Genomic DNA, 19,321 nt, shown 5'->3' on the forward strand with positions numbered 1-19,321 from the left:
TACAAAATCATATAGCTCCCTATGAGAGTTTGATGAACTTCTGGCCTCAACTTCTCTACAATTCATGTTGTGCGAATGTAGATGCAAAGTTACTCATTCAGTTTGTCAGTTACCCGAGAGTCTGATGAGCAGGATCATAAGACTCTCAAATAGGTAAAGGTAAACTTTAGCCATTATCAGTCCACTGCAGGATGGAAGCCTTCTCAATGATTCATGTTGAGGGAAATGGATGATAATCTGCCATGCTGGTCCAGTGTGGGTTTGCAGGTTGACCTTATTTGGCAGTTGGGCTTGAATCCCGATCTACTCAAAGAACGTGTGCTACTGCACTCCCGCTCCTGACCGCTTGGCTACTTAGACCATTAGACTCTGAAATATCCACTGCTAACTCCTTAAATACCAATCTCCAGTTAATTCTGTAGTGAGACAATGATAACTTTGTTAATTTCAATCCTTCTAAAACTCAGTCCTCTCTTATATCTCACAAAAAGGATTCTTTTGTTCTTATGCTTATCTTCACAACACTCAGATTTGTACAAGATCGCATAGCTCTATTAGGGATTATCCCAGCTTCTAATCTCACTTGGCATAAGCACATCACAAATATTGCTTCATTTGCATCTTAAAAACTCGGTTTTCTCTTTTTGCTCTCGGCATTACCCCCATTATAAGACTCTGATTTATTGGCTCACTCGGGAGTGAGCCAGTAAATCCGAGAGTCTTATAATGGGGGATTTTAATTTCCCAGATATTGACTGGAATTTGTGGATTGGTTCATTCACACACTAGCAAGGCTTTTGTGGATTTATTGGATGATTGTTTTCTACATCAGCATGTTCGGGAGGCAACTAGAGGGAGTAATACTCTTGATCTGATTATCAGTAGGGATTCTTCATGCATTGAGAATCTACAGATAAAGGAACCACTAGGTGGCAGTGATCACAGTGTGCTGAAGTGGGATTTACTCAAAGAGGTAACTACCATCAGGGGTAAAGGGAAGGGTTTTTGCTTTCATAAAGGCGACTACAATGGTCTGAGACAGTATTTAAATTCTATACAGTGGGACCAACTGATGATGTTACCAACAGCAAATTCAAAATGGGAAGCATTCAAAGAACTTATCTTGGAAGCTACTAGGCTTTACATACCAGCTAATAAATATTGTTCAAGGTTTAGGCCTAAATGGATGTCAGATGAACTAATGAGACATATGGCAGAGAAGAAAAATGCATGGGATACATATAAATTAATGGGTGACATGGAAGCCTGTGATAGATATAAGCTGGTCTGTAACCAAGTCACAAAGGAGATTAGGCAGGCAAAGGCAGATTATGAGAAATCCTTGGCAAAGGATGCAAAGAAAAACAGAAAAGAGTTCTTTACCTATGTAAACTCTAGAAGGAAAGGGATGAATCAGATTGGTCCATTGGATATTGATGGTTCAACAGTTGAGGATCCTGCTCAGGTGGCTAATAAACTAAATGAGTATTTTGGCTAAGCAAACCCTTAGCCATAATTATGAGAGCTTCTTTGGACTCAGGGGAGGTACCCATAGACTGGAGATGTGCAAATGTGACCCCAATTCACAAAGGAGGATCAAAGGCTGACACAAGTAATTATAGACCTGTAAGTTGAACTTCTGTTCCAGGAAAATTAATGGAGGCACTGGTTAAAGAAGCACTGCAGATCATCTAGACCAGACTTCACTTATAGCTTGGACACAGCATGGTTTTGTTAAGGGAAAGTCTTGCCTGGTCAATTTGATTGGATGCTATGATGCAATCGCAAAAGAACTGGATGCAGGGAATAACTTTGATATTATATATTTGGATCTTAGAAAGGCTTTTGATACTGTTGCACATGGAAGACTGCTGCACAAATTGGAGTAGTGTGGCATTGGAGGCAAATTGCTGCTATGGATAAAGGGATGGTTGAGGGTGGAGAAGACAGCGAGTGGTAATCAATGGACACTGCTCATCGTGGACTAATGTTATTAGTGGAGACCCTCAGGGTTCAGTGTTGGGTCCATTATTGTTTTCTGTATTTATAAATGATATTGATGATGGTATATCAAGCTTAATGTCCAAGTTTGCAGACGATACAAAGGTTGGCAGGGTTGTTAAGGACACTAATGACAGTACACTGCTGCAACAGGATCTAGAAAAATTGAGCAGATGGGCTGAGAGGTGGCAAATGAAGTTTAACATTAACAAATGTAAAGTACTACATATGGGAAACCCCAGAGCAACGTATCAACTCTTTGGTACTACACTGACAGTGGTAGAGAATGAAAAGGACCTGGGGGTAATTGTGCAGGCTGATATGAAGTTCTCTGAGCAGTGCAGACTGGCTGCAAGAGTAGCTCATTGTGTCTTATCAATGATATACAGGAATTTTTCTAGCAGGAATAAGGAGGTGATTATCCCCTTATATAAGGCAATGTTCAGGCCACACCTTGAGTACTGTATACAGGTCTGGAGGCCTCATTTCAAGAAGGATGTAGAGCTGCTGGAACGAGTACATAGAAGGGCAACAAGATTAGTGAATGGAACAAAGGGTTGCTCTTACGAAGAAAGGCTTAAGTTTTCCAAATTACAGTGTCTGGAGACTAGGCACCGGCGAGGTGATCTGATAGAGGTGTATAAAGCCTTGAATGGTTTGAGCATGCTCAATGCCGATGGGATTCTTCTCTCAGAATAATCACCCGAGAGGGCATAAATTCAAATTGAGGTAAGACAGATGTAGGATAGATGTGCGGAAATTTGCCTTTAGCCAGCGGGTAGTTGGTTGGTGGAGCAGACTTCCATCCCTTGTGGAAGTTGATAGCCTAAATAAATTTAAGGCCCAGACGGACAGGTATTTCGAACGAACGGAGGGGTGAAATGGGAGTGGTTTTTTTTTTTTTTTTTTTGGCTGATGCTGCATAAGCTGGCTTTCTTGCATCATATGCCTCTACTAATGTTAATGCTAATCTCCAGTCCATGAGGACCTCCCCCGAGTCCAAGCAAGCTCTCATAATTATGGCTGAAGGTTTGCTTTCTTCCTTTGCTGCCTCCTTTAATATAACTGGATAGATCCCGTCAACCCCAGATGCCTTCCTTATGTTTAACTTCCACAATTTCTCCTCCACTATACTCTCAGTTATTACAAAATCACTTAGCTCCCTGTTAGAGTTTGATAAACTTCTCGCATTCCTCTCATTGAGTAACTCCTCGTGTGTGAATGTAGATGCAAAATATTCATTCATTTTTATCACTACCTGAGCATGATCATCAATAGTCAACCCATCTATGTTAAGTGGTCCAATCTGATTTATCCCTTTCCTTCTAGAGTTTAAAATTTCCAAGATTTTAGGTTAGTATTCTGTTATCTCAAACTCTATTTATAAGAGATTTTCTGGACCTCTATCATAGGATTTTAATCATGTAATTTTTCACTTGTTTGGAAGTGTGGTTTTGATTTGCAAGTGACTTGAAAGATCAAAACTCAAGGTTTTTAATTCCTCATTGGTTCAAAGAACTTACTGTTTTTTTGTTTTTTTTTTTGTGAAGCAGGGTTTATCTGATTTTTTTCTTGGTTTTTTTCCAGCCTAACAGACAAACTAGCTTTAGTTAAAAAGCAATATGCAGAAAGAATACAGAGATATCTCTTTGCCTGAGTTGTTCTGGCACTAATCCAAAAACATAACAAACAGTTTGAGAAGGTTACAAAGCAATAACATAGTTTCTAACAAAGGACGGTGTAAGAAAAATTATATTTCTTGCATAATTCCAGCTGAGTTGAGAATGATATTCACTGTGCTGGCTGTTAATGATAAAACGTATTAGCCACAAATTTACAAGAATGTTAATCAGGTATAAATCTTTGAGGGCATTAAAAAAAAAGTATTAAACAGGCAAGGTCCCTTTTTTTTTTTTTTTTTTGACAAATTGATATTTTTGAATTATTGAAATTAAGAGTAAATCTGGTATGGGGATTTTATTCTTTTTTGAATAAATTTATTCATTGTGTATATTCAAGTGGGACCACTTTTTATATGGAGAAATAGAGTAGCAAAGTCTTTAAAAAATTCATGGCATTAGTATTTAAGAAACCTTTTGCTAATAAAATTGACACTTTATTTTTGTAATGATTTTTATTAGGATATTTGACCAACAGAATGTGAATATGCCTCGTCTTATTCTTTCTCAGTTTCGTTGGCTAGACCACTTGGTTAATGGTAAGGTAAGATCATTATTAAATATTTTCAGAGTGCATTTGAAGAAAATGAATATTTTATAAGTACAGTCAGTCCTCGTATAGCACAATAGTTGTCGTGCAATGCAAAATCGTGCAATATAAACGACAGGCCCTATGGGAAAAATAGGGTTAGGTGCGACCACCCAAGATTGAACACACATTTGTAACCAAATCATTACCAAACACAATAAATAATCGTAATAAAATACGCAAGTATTTTATTACGACTATTACGTAATAAAATATTGCTGATGCTTTTGCTTCTATCGTAAGCAAACTTGTTTTTTGTTTGATTTTCTATCGAAACAGATGAGAGCCGTTCCATCTCTTCCAATTCTTTGTGTCTTAATCTAATGGATTTTAATTACACTTTGAGTTGTTCCTGCTATGAAAGTTGTTTTTATTTTCTCTGCATTCTTTGTAATTCTCGATGTTGCCTCATTTAGGCCTGTAGCACGTGCAATATCACATGGTCTTCCATTTCGCTCAAAGTGTTTCACAATTTCATATTTTTTCTCTATCGACAGAGGCGGACTGGCCATAAGCCTTACCGGGGAAACCCCAGTGGGGCAGAAGCCGGTATGATTTTGGCCATAAATTTACGTCTGAGGTCACTATAAATTTTCCCGGGTAAGAATTTTTGACCCAGTCCGCCTCTGTTTATCGATATTACTTTTCTTTTTCTCTCCGAATCTGCGGTGTCTTCACCAGGACGCTTCCTTTTCACACCTTTTAAGTATTTTACTCATTTTTAGGGAATAAAGCACAATTACAAAATGAGGAGGCACGCTTGATACACATAAACAAAGCTGTGCGCGTGTAGCAACTGAATAAACAACACCGTAAAGGCAGAGATACACTATTAACACCTCACATTTTACTAAAGCACATTTCTAGGGGTTACTACCATAAAACAATAAAAATAATTTCCAGTAGCGTTTCTGCTAGTGGAATCTGTTATAAACTGGTAGTAAACTCGATCTAATTGCATTTGCGATTATGCCGATAGCTGGAATTGTGTTGGTTTTTACATTATTATGGTGAAATGTGTTTCCCCTTCACTGATATAAAAAACATAAATACATTTTCAGAATCTTCTCTTCATTCCTATCGTGTTGCGTTCGGTTGGGGTGATTCTGCGTTCGACTGCCATTTCTTGTAAACACAAAGGCGAATCATGCATAAGCGAATTCAGTTCGTGTTATATAAGATATCGTTCCCCTATTTATAAATCGTGTATGATCGAATTCGTGTAGTGTAAACACGTGTTATACAAGGACTGACTGTATAGATAAAAAGAATGCAAAAGTAATTTTATCATGTTTGAATTTTTTGATCACATAATTATGCAGTAGCATATAATTGCTTTTATATTTGAGTTTAGTTGGCATAAGAACTGACAGGTACATTTTAAAAGCAGAGTTAATAAATTAAACTCTGCTTGCCTAACTTTGCATCATAAACTAATGAAAGCTTTCTAAATAAACTTTTTTTTTTTTTGTTTGTTCAATCATGAACCTGTGGTATCACATTTATTGGTTTTTCACTTCAACAATTGCACCACCAGGCAGAGAGCAACAACTGATTGGCAAAACACGGGAATGGTCATAATGCTTTGACTGGATGGTGTAACTATGGTTCACATTCTGCAGTTCCAAGACTTCACTGCAGTGTTAAAGTGGAAATATGCTGCATCAGACTATAAATTATCTATCCCTGCCAGAATGATGCAAGGAAGCAAAGCTTATGTAGCATTCTGTAAAAAAAAAAAAAAAAACACCCCTCTAGTTTTATAATTTATCTGTTTTATTCAAATATTTATTCAGTATTGCTTTCAATCCACATAAGCTTATCAGCTCTACAGGTAAATTTACCTTTGACTAAAGGCAAGTTTTTCATCATCTAGAACGGGCCTGGCCAACTTGCAGGCCCCATGTGGCCTGTCACATTCTTTTTTGTGGCCCACCAGATGATTTTTATACCACTGATTACACCAGTGGGAAATCATTCACTAGGCACGATAAATTACGAGAAATCATAATACTAGAACAGCTGAATGATATCCCCACCACTCTTTCCCTTTGAACCACGTTGCGTCACAGAAATGCTATGGAGGGAGAACTCGGTCCCGAAAGATACGAATACTGTTTGGGACCAAACAGTATTCGTATCTTCTCACACCAGTTGAGTGAGCTACTCAATAGTTACAAGTGGAGAGAAGACTGGATGTCTTGAAAGGAATAAAATGTTTTTTAGAAAAGTATTTCTAATGGAAAAAGTTTAAATAAGGAAGTAGTTTGAGGAATAAACAAGGAGTTACCTTTTATTCAGTCAGTAGGATTTCTTCTTAACCAACTCTCCTTATGCAAATAAATTATAAAATGATACGTTAAAATAATTTAAAACTCATAATGTGTTCCTCACTATCAACTGACAGGTAGTCTAACACCCCAGGATCGCAGAGGTGAACTCAACCCCACAAATATCAAATCCCCATGCAATATTTAGTGAATGCAAATGTAAAATATGAGTGAAATACTATTAAAATACTATAAAAACAATGAATTAAAATTCACTAAAATTTCCTCCCTTAAGTGGACCAAAACTTTTTGACAAGTGTCATGTTCACAGGGTAGGAATGAAACTAAAAAAATTTGTGTGTGTTTGGAATCTTATAAATAGGAGATTAGTCTTTGGTACGCATGCGTTTGAATGATCATGAATTAGAAATAAGAAATGGATGACAAATGTTAATTGAGTTTCTTTGTAATTTCATTTCTAAAGTTTCGGCAATCAATAACTTAGTATAATTACTTTGAATATTTAAAATTTTGGCTTCATTAAACAGGAATGTGTGGTTTTCATTTATCACATGGAATGCTAGTTCTGAAGCATTCACACGTGATGCATGGACTGATGCTTCATGTTGCTTAACCCTCGAGTTTAAAATACATCTGGTGGTAGTAGTAGTAGTAGTGGTTTTTTTTTTTTTTTTCCTTGTTAGTTGTTGGCGCATCAGCTTCTATGGCCATAATCCACCTCCCAAAGTTTTTGCATTTTACTGTGATCCAAGCCCGAGGCGGGAATCGAACCCGCGACCTTTCATTTGCCAGTCATGCACTTTACCTACCTGGCTAGCCCGGTCGGCAGTAGTAGTAGTGGCATGTGATGCAAGAAAGCAAGTGTATGAGCTTATACAGCATCAGCCAAAAAAAAAAAAAAAAAAATCACACCATTCCCTCCAAATGCCTGTCCAGTTGCTCCTTAAATTTATTTAACCTATCAACTTCCACAACGACATATGGAAGTTTGTTCCAGCAATTAACCACCCATTGGCTAAAGGCAAATTTCCGCACATCTATTCTACACCTGTCTTTTCTTAATTTGAATTTATACCCCCTTAGGTTCGTAATCTGAACAAATGGAAGGATCCCATCAGAATTTAGTTTGCTCAACCCATTCAAGGCCTTATACACCTCAATCAGATCACTGTGCAGGTGCCTAGTCTCCAGCCACTGCAATTTGCATAACTTAAGCCTCTCTTGGTAAGAGGATCCCTTCATTCCCCTCACCAATCTTGTTGCCCTTCTCTGTACATGCTCAAGCAAATCTACATCCTTCCTAAAGTGAGGCCTCCAGACCTGTACGCAGTACCCAAGGCGTGGCCTGACCATTGCCTTATACAGAGGGGCAATCACCTCCTTTTCCCTGCTAGCAAAATTCCTATATATCATTGACAAAACCCCATGACCTGCCCTGGCAGCCTGTTTGCATTGCTCAGAAAACTTCATATCTGACTGCACAATTACTCCCAGGTCTTTTTCATTTTCTGCCACCTTAAGTGTAGTACCACACAGTTGGTACGTTTCTCTGGGGTTACTTCTACCCATATGCAGTACTTTGCATTTGTCAAGGTTAAACTTCATTTGCCACTTCTTAGCCCATCTGCCCAAATTTTCCAGATCCTGTTGCAGTAGCACACTGCCATTACTGACATTAACAACTGCCAACCTTTGTATCATCATCATCTGCAAACTTCGACACTAAGCCTGATATACCTTTATCAATATCATTGATAAATATACAAAACAACAGTGGACCCAACACCGAACCCTGTGGGACTCCACTAATAACATTAGTCCACGAAGAGCAGCACCCATTGATTACCACCCTCTGTCTTCTCCCACTCAACCATCCTTTTATCCATTGTAGCAACTTACCCTTAATACCATTCTGCTCCAATTTGTACAATAGTCTTCCATGCGCAAAAGCTTTCCTGAAATCCAAATATATGATATCAAAATTATTTTTTGCATCCAGTTCCTTTGTAACCACATCATAATATCCTATCAAATTTGTCAGACAAGACTTTCCCTTAACAAACCCATGCTGTGTCTGAATTATTGCTGCAGTCTTGTCTAGATGATCCTGCAACGCATCTTTAACCAGTGACTCCATTATTTTACCCGTAACGGAAGTTAAACTAACTGGTCTGTAATAACTCGTGTCACCCTTTGATCCCCCTTTGTGAATTGGGGATACATTTGCACATCTCCAGTCCGTGGGGACCTCCCCTGGGTCCAAGGATGCTCTCATAATTATGGCTAAGGGTTTGCTTAGTTGCTTTGCTGCCTCCTTTAATATAACTGGATAGATCCCATCCACTCCAGGTGCCTTTCTTATGTTTAACTTAAACAATTTCTCCTCCACTTTTCTCTCAGTTATTACAAAATCATTAAGCACCCTGCTACAATTTGATAACCTTCTGCCATTTTCAAACCTTAATAACTCCTCGTGTGAATGTCAATGCAAAATACTCATTCAGTTTGTTTGCTATCTGAGCAGGATTATCAACAGTCTACTTACATTGGTAGATCCAATGTAAGTGGAATCACAATCCTTACATGAAATGTGGTAGACGAGGTCATGTGATTGTTCAGAGGATGATAGTACCGAGTGATTTTTTAGTGTTGCATATAATTTATGGAACGGTTTTGCTACTATTTTCATTTCTGTACCTCTAAAAAGGTTGTTAATTTGTCTATACCAGTGTTCAACATACGGTATTGTAATGAAATATTTTTTATTAATCCTGTCATTATGTTGTTGATTTTGTCTTTCGCTTCTAATTTAATACTATTGATAGAGATAATAGGGTATCCTCTGTTTAGAAACCTATTCATCAGTTCTTCTAATTCTATCTCTAGGACAAGTTATGTGGTAGAATATTTGAACACATTTAAGAACTGGTTTAACATGATTGACCTTTTATATGAGTATGGGTGATAATTGCTATAATGTAGGAACATCCCTGTATTCATGGGCTTACGATAGATACTGAATTTAATATTTTCGCCCTCCCTTTTAAGCGTGAAGTTTAAAAAAGTTACGGACTTAGTTTCTTTTTGTTCTTTCTTGAGTGTAAATTTAGGCTAATGTTGAATATTATTAAAAGTTTGCAAAACTTCGTTTGTAGTGTCACAATCCATTATAATGAGAATGTTGTTGAGGTATCTTCCATAAAATGTGATTTTTGCTAAAAACTGTGTTAAATGTATATTTTCTAATCTATCTGAATATAACACTAATATTAGGCTGCCCAAGTTTAAACCCATGGGCAAACCGAAAATCTGTATATAAAGCTTACTTTCAAATAAAATATAATTAGCCTCAACCAATAACTTAATAAGCTCAAATATCTCTTTTTTTAGACAACTTCGTACTGTTAATGCTAATAGTGTTATTGTTTAATAAATCCTAGATTACAACCAGTGCATATGCTACATTAACATTAGTGTATAATGAAATTACATCAAGAGGAAAATAATTTAACTTCTCCCCCAATTTTATGGTCTTTCAAATTAGTATATAAGGTATCATAATTCTTTATACTGTATTTTAATACCTGCCGAAAAGGTTTTATAATCCATTATAAATGTGTCGCCAAGGCCTATTCTCTTTGGACAAGTAAAACTACACAAACCTGGACACCCAATTCGGCCTATAGTATCATACAAAACTGCTTTTTCGACCTTGGCGAAAATGAAGAAAACGAAGCCATTTTTGGATGGGGAATTCCAAAAGAGTGTTTGCAAGCCGTTATAAAAGATGTTTTTCCTGATAAAAGTAAAATATTTTCAAGCATAAGTCTGTCATGTCAAATAATATGCCATCTCATTAATGATATTTTAGCTGAAATAGTGGTGACTTTGCGAGATCGGATTCAAGAATTCAAATATCTGTCTGAAATATCCGTATGAAAGTACGGATATTTCAGACACATCTCAACTTGCAATATTTATTCACAGATTAACGATTCTTTCCAAGTGACAGAAGATACGATAAACCTTTTAAGCTTGAAAAACACCACTGAAGGTGAAGATGTTTTCCAAGCCACAAAAAAAAAAAAGTGTTTCTGACAATAGAGGTGTTTAGAGGTGCTGTCCTGATTAAAAACAGATGGAACACCAGCTAGTAAAAATAAAGGAGCTGTAAAGTTGTTTATGAATGAGTTAGAGGCAGGAACCATTAAAACCAGTGATGTATTTGTCATACACTGATACATAAGCAAAATTCATGCTCTCAAGTGTTGTCTATGAACTATATCATGGATGTGACAGTAAATTACGTTTGATCACATTTCAAGAACATAATTCGTTCAGAAATTTCAAGGAATTTCTGAACGAATTATGTTCTGAACACGGTGACATTGTGTATTTTACCAATGTAAGATAGCTGAGTTGCGGCAAATGTTTAAAACAATTGTTTGTTTTGTGAAGAAATCGAAATTTTTATGAACGAGGAGAAAGTACCAGTTTCTGAATTAAATGATGAAGAGTGGTTGTCGGACCTATGTTTTTTGGTAGATATAACTGAAAAAATTAACCCACTAAATGAGGAGTTGCAGAGCAAGATAATTTAATTACTGATGCTTGTAATCACATCAAAGCATTCCAAATGAAATTATTGTTGTTTGAGTACCAGCTTAGAAGTAACAATGCTCAACATTTTTCATTGTTAAACAACTTCAAAAACAGCCATCATGGGAACTTCTCGAAGTACGCCAGTGAAATAAAAAAACTTTCAGCAGCATTTGATCATTGTTTCTCAGAACTCACAAAATATGATAAAGTGTTTGAGATATTTTGTTCTCCATTTCATGTTGACATTTCCACTGTCCTGGAAACTGCAGATGAAAGTTTTACAGTGCAACAACGAATTAAAACTGCAGATGAAAGTTTTACAGTGCAACAATATAAAACACATTCATGCCACAACATCAACTTTAACACATATGTGACAGCGGAAAAGTATCCCAAATTAAGATATTTTACTCAAAAAATTGTGAGCGCCTTCAGATCCACATACATTTGTGAAACTTTCTTTTCAAAAATTAAATTTATTAAAAGTAAATCTCAAGCTTCAATAACAGATGAAAATCTGGAAAATCAATTAAGATGTGCAACTACCAATATTGAAGTAGATTTTAAAAAATTGAGTGATCGAAAAGAAAAGCGAATAACTCATTGATGTAGATATATAATAAAAATGAATGAATAAAATAAATTTTTATGGAATTTGATTTTTTATTTTTAAAAGATTGTTTTATTTTATGTGTGGCCTGCAGAAAATTGTAGTTCGCAGATAATACGAGAACATTACTGTATTTTGTGGTATCACATAGATTTGAACACACTGCACAGATAACTCTGTACTTACACCGGCTACCCATGTGTGGTCATGTCAGTTGAAATGTATAGATAAATCAAAAATATAAACAAGGCAAAACTACCAAACACAATCATTAGTAGAAACCATTCTGTAATATTTAAAGAATTTTGCTTGTTTCAATGAATGGAAACAATTGTTCATTGATTTTAGTTATTTTTTGAATTATTTATTATTTACTGAATGATTCAAAATATTATATTTGAAGAAGACTTTTTAGAAACAAAAGCACAGGTTAAGTAGGTTTGGTAAAGACACTTTACCGTCCAAAGTATTTAATTAGTTTATTGGAACTAGAGGGCAATTATTGCAGTAGACCCAAACAAGCAAAATAACCAAATAAATTGGCTACATTTTGGATTTCTGTGTTGAACTCTGTCTTTGAGCCCAGATGCATAGCTTGGTATCTTTGAGCCCAGTTGCATAGCTTGGTATCTCCTGCAGCACAGTTCGGTCTTCCCTGGTAGAGTTATAAACTTATCTTAAACTAAAAATCCAGGCTTGAAGAAGGATTTAAATACAGAAATCCATCAGGATCACAGCCACTTAATTTGGATGTTGGGACTGTTTGGGTCTGTTGTAATAATTGTTCTCTCTTTCCAGTAAACTAACTAAATACTTAATATGGTTAAATGTCTTTATTCAATCTACTTAGTAGTAATTTCACAATGTCATCAAGTTTACTTAAAAGCATTAAGTTCTTTTAATGAAATAGAATGTGCCCAATACACACACACACATTTTATTTTTATTACAAAATTATTCCATGAAATTTCAAAATCTGCACTCTGGTCATACTCGCTCTCTTCATGTAGATAATTTTTATTTTAATTCATTTGAAGATTTTCATGATTTTTTTTTCTGGAATTTTATTTAGCAATTGTCTGATAAGATGCTAGAGCTATTAACAATTACTCCTCCAGACGTTCAACATGATATCATATGCTGTTTGCCTGATATACTTGATGATGCTGACCATCCTGAAGTGGCACTCAATCTTAGGTATGTGGCATTTTTTAAAACTATTAAACTTCACTTAATTTCATTTTGTTATAAATAGTTTCACCTTCAGGGATATTACTTATAATGAAATGAAACAAATTTCTGATATAAGTTATTGGTTGAATTACTTATTACCATAAATAATTCAAACATTATATGATAATGTGACATATCTGTGTGTGTGTGATATTAACTAGATTTGTTAAAGATTAAAACAGCTGATCAAAGGAACTTTCAGTGCATTAACTGATTCCAAAAACAAAATTTTTAGGGTAAACAAAGTATCTGGTTATAGCATGATTTAGTATAGAAGTTTGGTTACAAAATGGACTTACATTGCAGTTTGTCTTTTAACTTGCCACTAAACCTTCCAGGTGTGGAAGGTTTAGTGGCAAGCTTTTTAATTAAAATAGTTATATTTTACTGTTGAAGAAGGAGACAGCAGTCTCCGAAAGCTTCAGGTTTTATCGCTTTTAATCCAGTTTATTTTAGATAATTTTATTGCTTCGGTATTTTTAACTATATTTTTAACTTTTTATTGTAGTTTTTTTTATCGTAATTTATTGTAATATTTTAGTCTTCCGATAGCGTATCACAGTATTTCATTATATTTTATTTCTGTATATTTTATTTTTATAGTAAAAATTTTTAATTCCTTGGCTGGTGTTTGTCTTTAATTATTGCAGTATAGTTTGTCTTTTAGATTGTTTTCCAAGACAAAAAAATTAATGTGTAGTATAAATCATCACTGAATAAGCCCTCATACTTTCAGAGTCCAGGAGTAATGGTCATCACTCCTTATTAGTGGAACAATTGGCCTGATGACCTACACACAAGTTACAGTTCTTCTGTCTAGTTGAGTTAAAGTTAGAGCTGATATGATGAGATAATACAGAGTGAGTCAGCTAGTGCACATAATTATAGGTTCTGAGCAACCAGAGGTCAGAGTAACATAATCTATTTCTCTGTATAATTGTTCATTGTACTCATCAGAGTCATTAGGCCTATAAAAAACTCCTACCCTCATTTTTGCTTTCCCAGTGCTTATGTCACACCAAACTGACTCAACATTGCACTGTCCATCTGAGCTAATAGAGAAGTTTTTCTTAAATTTTTGCTGTTTTATTGACTTAATTGGCATATTAATTTATTTTATAGAAGAAGTAGCTTTATATTCCTAGTTATGATACTTAGTTTATTTTGAATTTAGATAGAGATTACTTATTATTTATTACTTATTATTGATAAAACTTGCACCATTTGAAACTTGCTGCCATTGTAACATATTAGATCGATACAGAATAGCATAACATATATCTTGAACTTGATAGCATAAGGTATAACGTAAAACTAGATAGCGTAGTATGTTGCACTGTATTAGGAATCTGTTAGCTTAGTATAGTATAATATTTTAATATTGGAGTATTTTGAAGCCAGATGCAGGGGGCTTGCCAGCAATAAATGTTCCATGGCAGTGGTGTTTATTAAACCATCGATGACCTTCACAGTAATTGTGCTTAATTTAGTCAGTGAGTGGCAGGAGATATTGAATTCTTAGGGCTGAAGCCAAGGTTGTCATTTCTGTTGTCCAGAGAAATGGGCAAACACAGGCCTAATGGTAGTGGGGGCTGCCATGCCTTGGTTTCTGATTCACAAAGAAGAGGTGGTAGATGATGGTCTGATACATTTCCTAATTATGTCCTTTAAATGTATGTAGGGTGCTTCTAGTTGATCCAGTGAAACTTTGCAAAGGAGGTGAGGTTAATAAGATGCTGATGAAATCAGTTTTGATTTGAATTATGGCTCCAAGAACTGTATGGGTTGAGACATTTAGAATTGTATCATAGACAACAGTTGTTTCTGATTGGAGTGTTCCATGATGAAAAAAATCTGGGACAGAGATGATCGTAACCTTCCATTTCACAGAGTTAACACAAAGATAAAATTGTTTAAGATAAAACCGGTTTTTGTGACAGTGCCTTTTATTGCAATTATGATTAGAGAAGAATATGTGTTGGCAATTGAGGAGATACCTGACTGTTTAAAATCAGTGGTGCAGTGATCTGGATCCCAGTCATAAGTATCAGTGAACAGTAATCTATAAAAGGTGCTCCTGAGGGATATCCAACAATAATGGTGCTAATGAAGATCTTCCCATTCACATTTAGCTGGACTTAGTTGCAAAAGAGAGAAATTTCAAGCAATTTCCAAAAACATGACATTGAGACTGGAGAAGAAATTAGGGTAGTGGCACTTGGACAGCATCAAATGCTGCCTCAATATACAGGCATACCTCGAATAACAAATAGGATGCGTTCCACGAAATTACTTCGTTAAGCGAAACTTCGTTTTCAGAGGTAAAAATACTATGGCCGGAATAGGGATACGTTCCTACGTAAAGAAAATGAAAAGCTTTTTTTTCGAACAAAGAAAAGTTTTATTAAATAAACAGTCAACTTACATACAAAGTGAAATCACATTTTAAAATATGAGTCTAAAGTTGATTGCTTATGCTTTTTTTCTCTTTCATTTAACAATTGCCTATACGGAGTTATTGCATTTAACACTGATCGCTTAACAATAAAACTTCTTCCTAAATCAGGATCATTTTCACTATAAAAAATTTAAAACATTTTCAATGTCATTTAAGCACATTTTTAAATCTTTGGTTAACACTTTTTCGGCAGGAACTTCTTTAACTTTGTCTTCATTATCTTTGTCTTCGTTGCTAACAAGGTTTTCTAAATCTTCCACTGAAAAACCATCATCTTCTGCATTCAATAAATTTCTAACATCCTCTTCATCGACATTTTCGAAACCTATTGATTGAGCCATCTGGATAACTTCATTTCTAATTTCTTGGATGCTATTTTCTTCTTCTAGTACAACTTCTGGCCATATTTTGCGCCAAACTCCATTTAAGCATTTCTTAGTGACTTCTTTCCAAGAACTATCAATGTTTTCAATTGCCTTTTTAATGGTGTAGTTTTTCCAAAAAGTTTTAACTGTCATTTCCTCTTTATCCTCTAGTTCAGTTAAATTGCTTAATGTTCAACGCAGATAATAAGCTTTAAATGATGCTATTATTCCCTGATCCAATGGTTGAATCAGGGAAGTTGTGTTTGCTGGAAGAAACACAACTTTGACAGGAATGCATGTGTCCAACGTGTTAAGATCAGTAGGATGTCCCGGAGCATTGTCTAACAACAAAAGAGCTTTTTCTTCCAAGTTGTTTTTTTGACAATGCCGTTTTACTTCAGGACAAAAGTGGTTAACAAACCAATCAGTAAATAACTCTTGGTAACCCAAGCTTTTCTATTTGCTTTCCATATTACAGGTAAATTCATTTTTATGTTACCTTTTAACGCCCTCGGATTTTCTGAATGGTAAACTAATAACAATTTTAATTTATAATCGCCAGAGGCATTTGATCCAAAGAGTAACGTTAAACGGTCTTTGGCTGCTTTGAACCCAGCAGCTGATTTTTCTTCAATAGAAATGAAGCTTTTTGTTGGTAGCCGTTTCCAGAACAAACCGCTTTCGTCAACACTGAACACCAAATTTGGTGGAAAATTTTCACGTTCAATTATTTCCTTTAGTTTTTCTGGAAACTTATTTGCAGCTTCTGTTAATTTTACACTATGAATCCTGGCCCGTTTTTTTAAATTTCTCGAACCAACCACGAGAAGCCCCAAAGGTTTCCGTAATTTCTTCAGTTTGTTTAGATTTCAGGTGATTAAACTGGAATATATATATTTTTTTTTTGTTAAATGGGGCTTGAAATTGCGGACTTCGTTATATCGAAGCTTCGTTATCAGAGGTAACGTTAACTGAGGTATGCCTGTATATATAAATAGGCAACTGTTACCCTCTTTGATGCTCAAAGACAATCAGGATACTGCTTGTTGTGATGAGCAGCAAGTTAGCAGTTATGAAATGGTTTTGAACTGCATAATGAATTCATGATGGCTTAGCTGGTAACAAGTGATTTGTCAGGATTGGGAATAAAATTTTTTTTCAAAAACTTTCAGTCTTGATGCATTAGAGATTGGCTGAAAATGTTGAGCTTCTGATGGGTGGTTAAATACTTTTTTATGAGGCTTGATTAGATAGTTATTTTCTTCAGGTATTTCTTATTTAATATTTAGGCAGAAGTTGTATAGTGCTATAATACAGTGAAACCTTAAATGAACACCTCTCTAAAGCAGACACCCTTTGTTATGGACACTAAGGCCTGGGTCCCAGTCATAAGTATTTGAAATTACATGTTACATGACCTCTCCAAAGCGGACACTCTCTAGTATGGACATGTACATTTTGATAGCTGTCCTTTTTTTTGTTTTTTAAACCTTCCTGCAGCAGACATTTAGTTTTTTTAAGGGTAACATTTTGAATGAACACTTTCATTGCTGGTAACACATAAATGTGCATTTTCGTCTTTTTTAGCCACGAAGCCAAGTGAACATTAAGGTCATTACAGTAACAGTGACACTAATTAGACTTCTGATAGCCATGGATTACTTACAAAGTAGATTACAGAATATGTTGTTAATGGTAATAGTCATATAGTGCAAGGAAGCCATAGGCATTTGCTGCACTGGCTGGGAGAAAAAAAAAAAAAAGTGTAGTTATGAAAATGCAAATTATTTGTTTCCTCTCCATATAGGTAACTATCTAGTTAACCTTTGAATTTATTCAAGCTGTCACCCTTAATTACCTGTGAGGGCAACCTGTTCAATCAATCAATGACTTGCTGGCCAAAAGAAAACTTCCTACAATCTAGTCTAAATCTCTTCCCCTATAAGGCGCCTCCATAGCCAGGTGGGAAGGAGCAGCAGCAGTGCATAACACACGCTTCTTGATTAGACCGGGGTTCGAGCCCATCACCACCAAATACGGAGGATGCGGAAAGGTCAGGAAATGACCACCGCATATTCCCGGAGCAATATGGCCTTAGTTGCTAATGCTCCTAAAAACCAAAATAACAACAACAACAACAACTTCCCCTATAATTTGAATTTATGCCCCCCCGAGTTCTGGAATATTCTATAATGGTTCAAGTTCTGCCTTCATTCATTTTACTAACTAATCACAGAGCCTTATAAATGCAATCAGGTCACATGTGAGGTGTCTGGTTGCCAAGCTCTGCAGCTCACATATATATAAACAGCTCACATATATATAATCTGCTGGTTACCAACATGTAACCAGCAGATCCTTTAACTCCTGTAAGGTCCATGGTTGAGACGCCACAGATTGGAGTTGCTGTTTCAACACAAACCACAGATGCTCGATGGGATTGATGTCTGGGGAATTTGGAGTGCAGGGCAATACCTGGAAGCCTTCCTCATGTTCTGCGAACCAGTCTTGAACAATCTGGGGAGTGTGGCATGGCGCATTATCCTGCTGAAAGACGGCACCCGCCAGAGGGGAAGACCGTTGCCACGAAAGAGTGTACCTGGTCAGCAATGATGTTTAGGTAGCTAGTAGACATCAGAGTGCCCAGCACATGGATGACTGAACCCAGGGTATCCCAGCAGACCATTGCCCAAAGCATGACACCGCTGCCACCGGCTTGTTTTCATCCCAAGGTGCATCCAGGTGCCATCAACTTCCCGAGGTAAACGATGCACACTTACCCAGCCATCCACATGGTGCAACAGAAAATGTGATTCATCGGACCAGACAACCTTTTTCCGATCACTCAGGGTCCAGTTTCGATGCTCGTGTGTCCATTGTAGGCGCTGTCCCTGGTGAACCGTGGTTACGCAGCCCCATTTTCATTCGATGTTGTGACACATTACTCCAATCACCTGCATTCCAATTACCGGCGAGTTGGGGCACATTATAGCCTTAGTTGCTAATGTGCCAATAAAATCCAAACTAACTGGTGAGTTGCGCCACAGTCGTCCTTCTGTTGCCACGTACCATCCAGGAGAGCCTTTGCTCACCTCGAACATCAATGAGCTGTGGCCATCCAACTCTTTGCCGGTGGTTCGTGGGGTTCCCCTCCTTGGACCACTTTTGGTAGGTACTAACCACGGCTACTGTGAGCATCCCACCGGCCGTGCCGTCTTGGATATGCTCTGACCCAGCACGTAAGTCCGCTGCCTTTCCCATCTGAAGAACAAGAATAACACTGATTAACGGAGCTCCATCTGGTGTGTTTTTTACCGTGCCTCGATCTGTGCACGCGCCATAGTTCACTTGCAGTTTCTTTGAATTTGTATAATGACTCACTGGTCATAATGTTTTGGCTCATTGGTGTATATATATATATTGGTATATATATATATATATATACAGCCACTCCTGGACTTACGTAAGGGTTGCGTTCCATGGAGTTCTACGT

At 36.4% G+C, this 19,321-nt stretch overlaps 1 protein-coding gene across 1 annotated transcript in view; it reads left to right on the forward strand.

The window, feature by feature from the left end:
• The window catches only part of LOC150090396 (Fanconi anemia group D2 protein-like), a 204,939-nt gene that overhangs the window by 48,845 nt on the left and 136,773 nt on the right, over positions 1-19,321 (forward strand). Inside the window, exons 8-9 of the mRNA XM_090390299.1 lie at positions 4,143-4,224; positions 12,845-12,969. Of these exons, the coding sequence (XP_090246425.1) occupies positions 4,143-4,224; positions 12,845-12,969 (207 nt within the window). The remainder of the gene's footprint in view (positions 1-4,142; positions 4,225-12,844; positions 12,970-19,321) is intronic.

Source organism: Mastigoproctus giganteus, chromosome 2 (assembly GCF_048544385.1).
Source record: "Mastigoproctus giganteus isolate SK-2022 chromosome 2, ASM4854438v1, whole genome shotgun sequence".
Lineage (NCBI taxonomy): Eukaryota > Metazoa > Arthropoda > Arachnida > Uropygi > Thelyphonidae > Mastigoproctus > Mastigoproctus giganteus.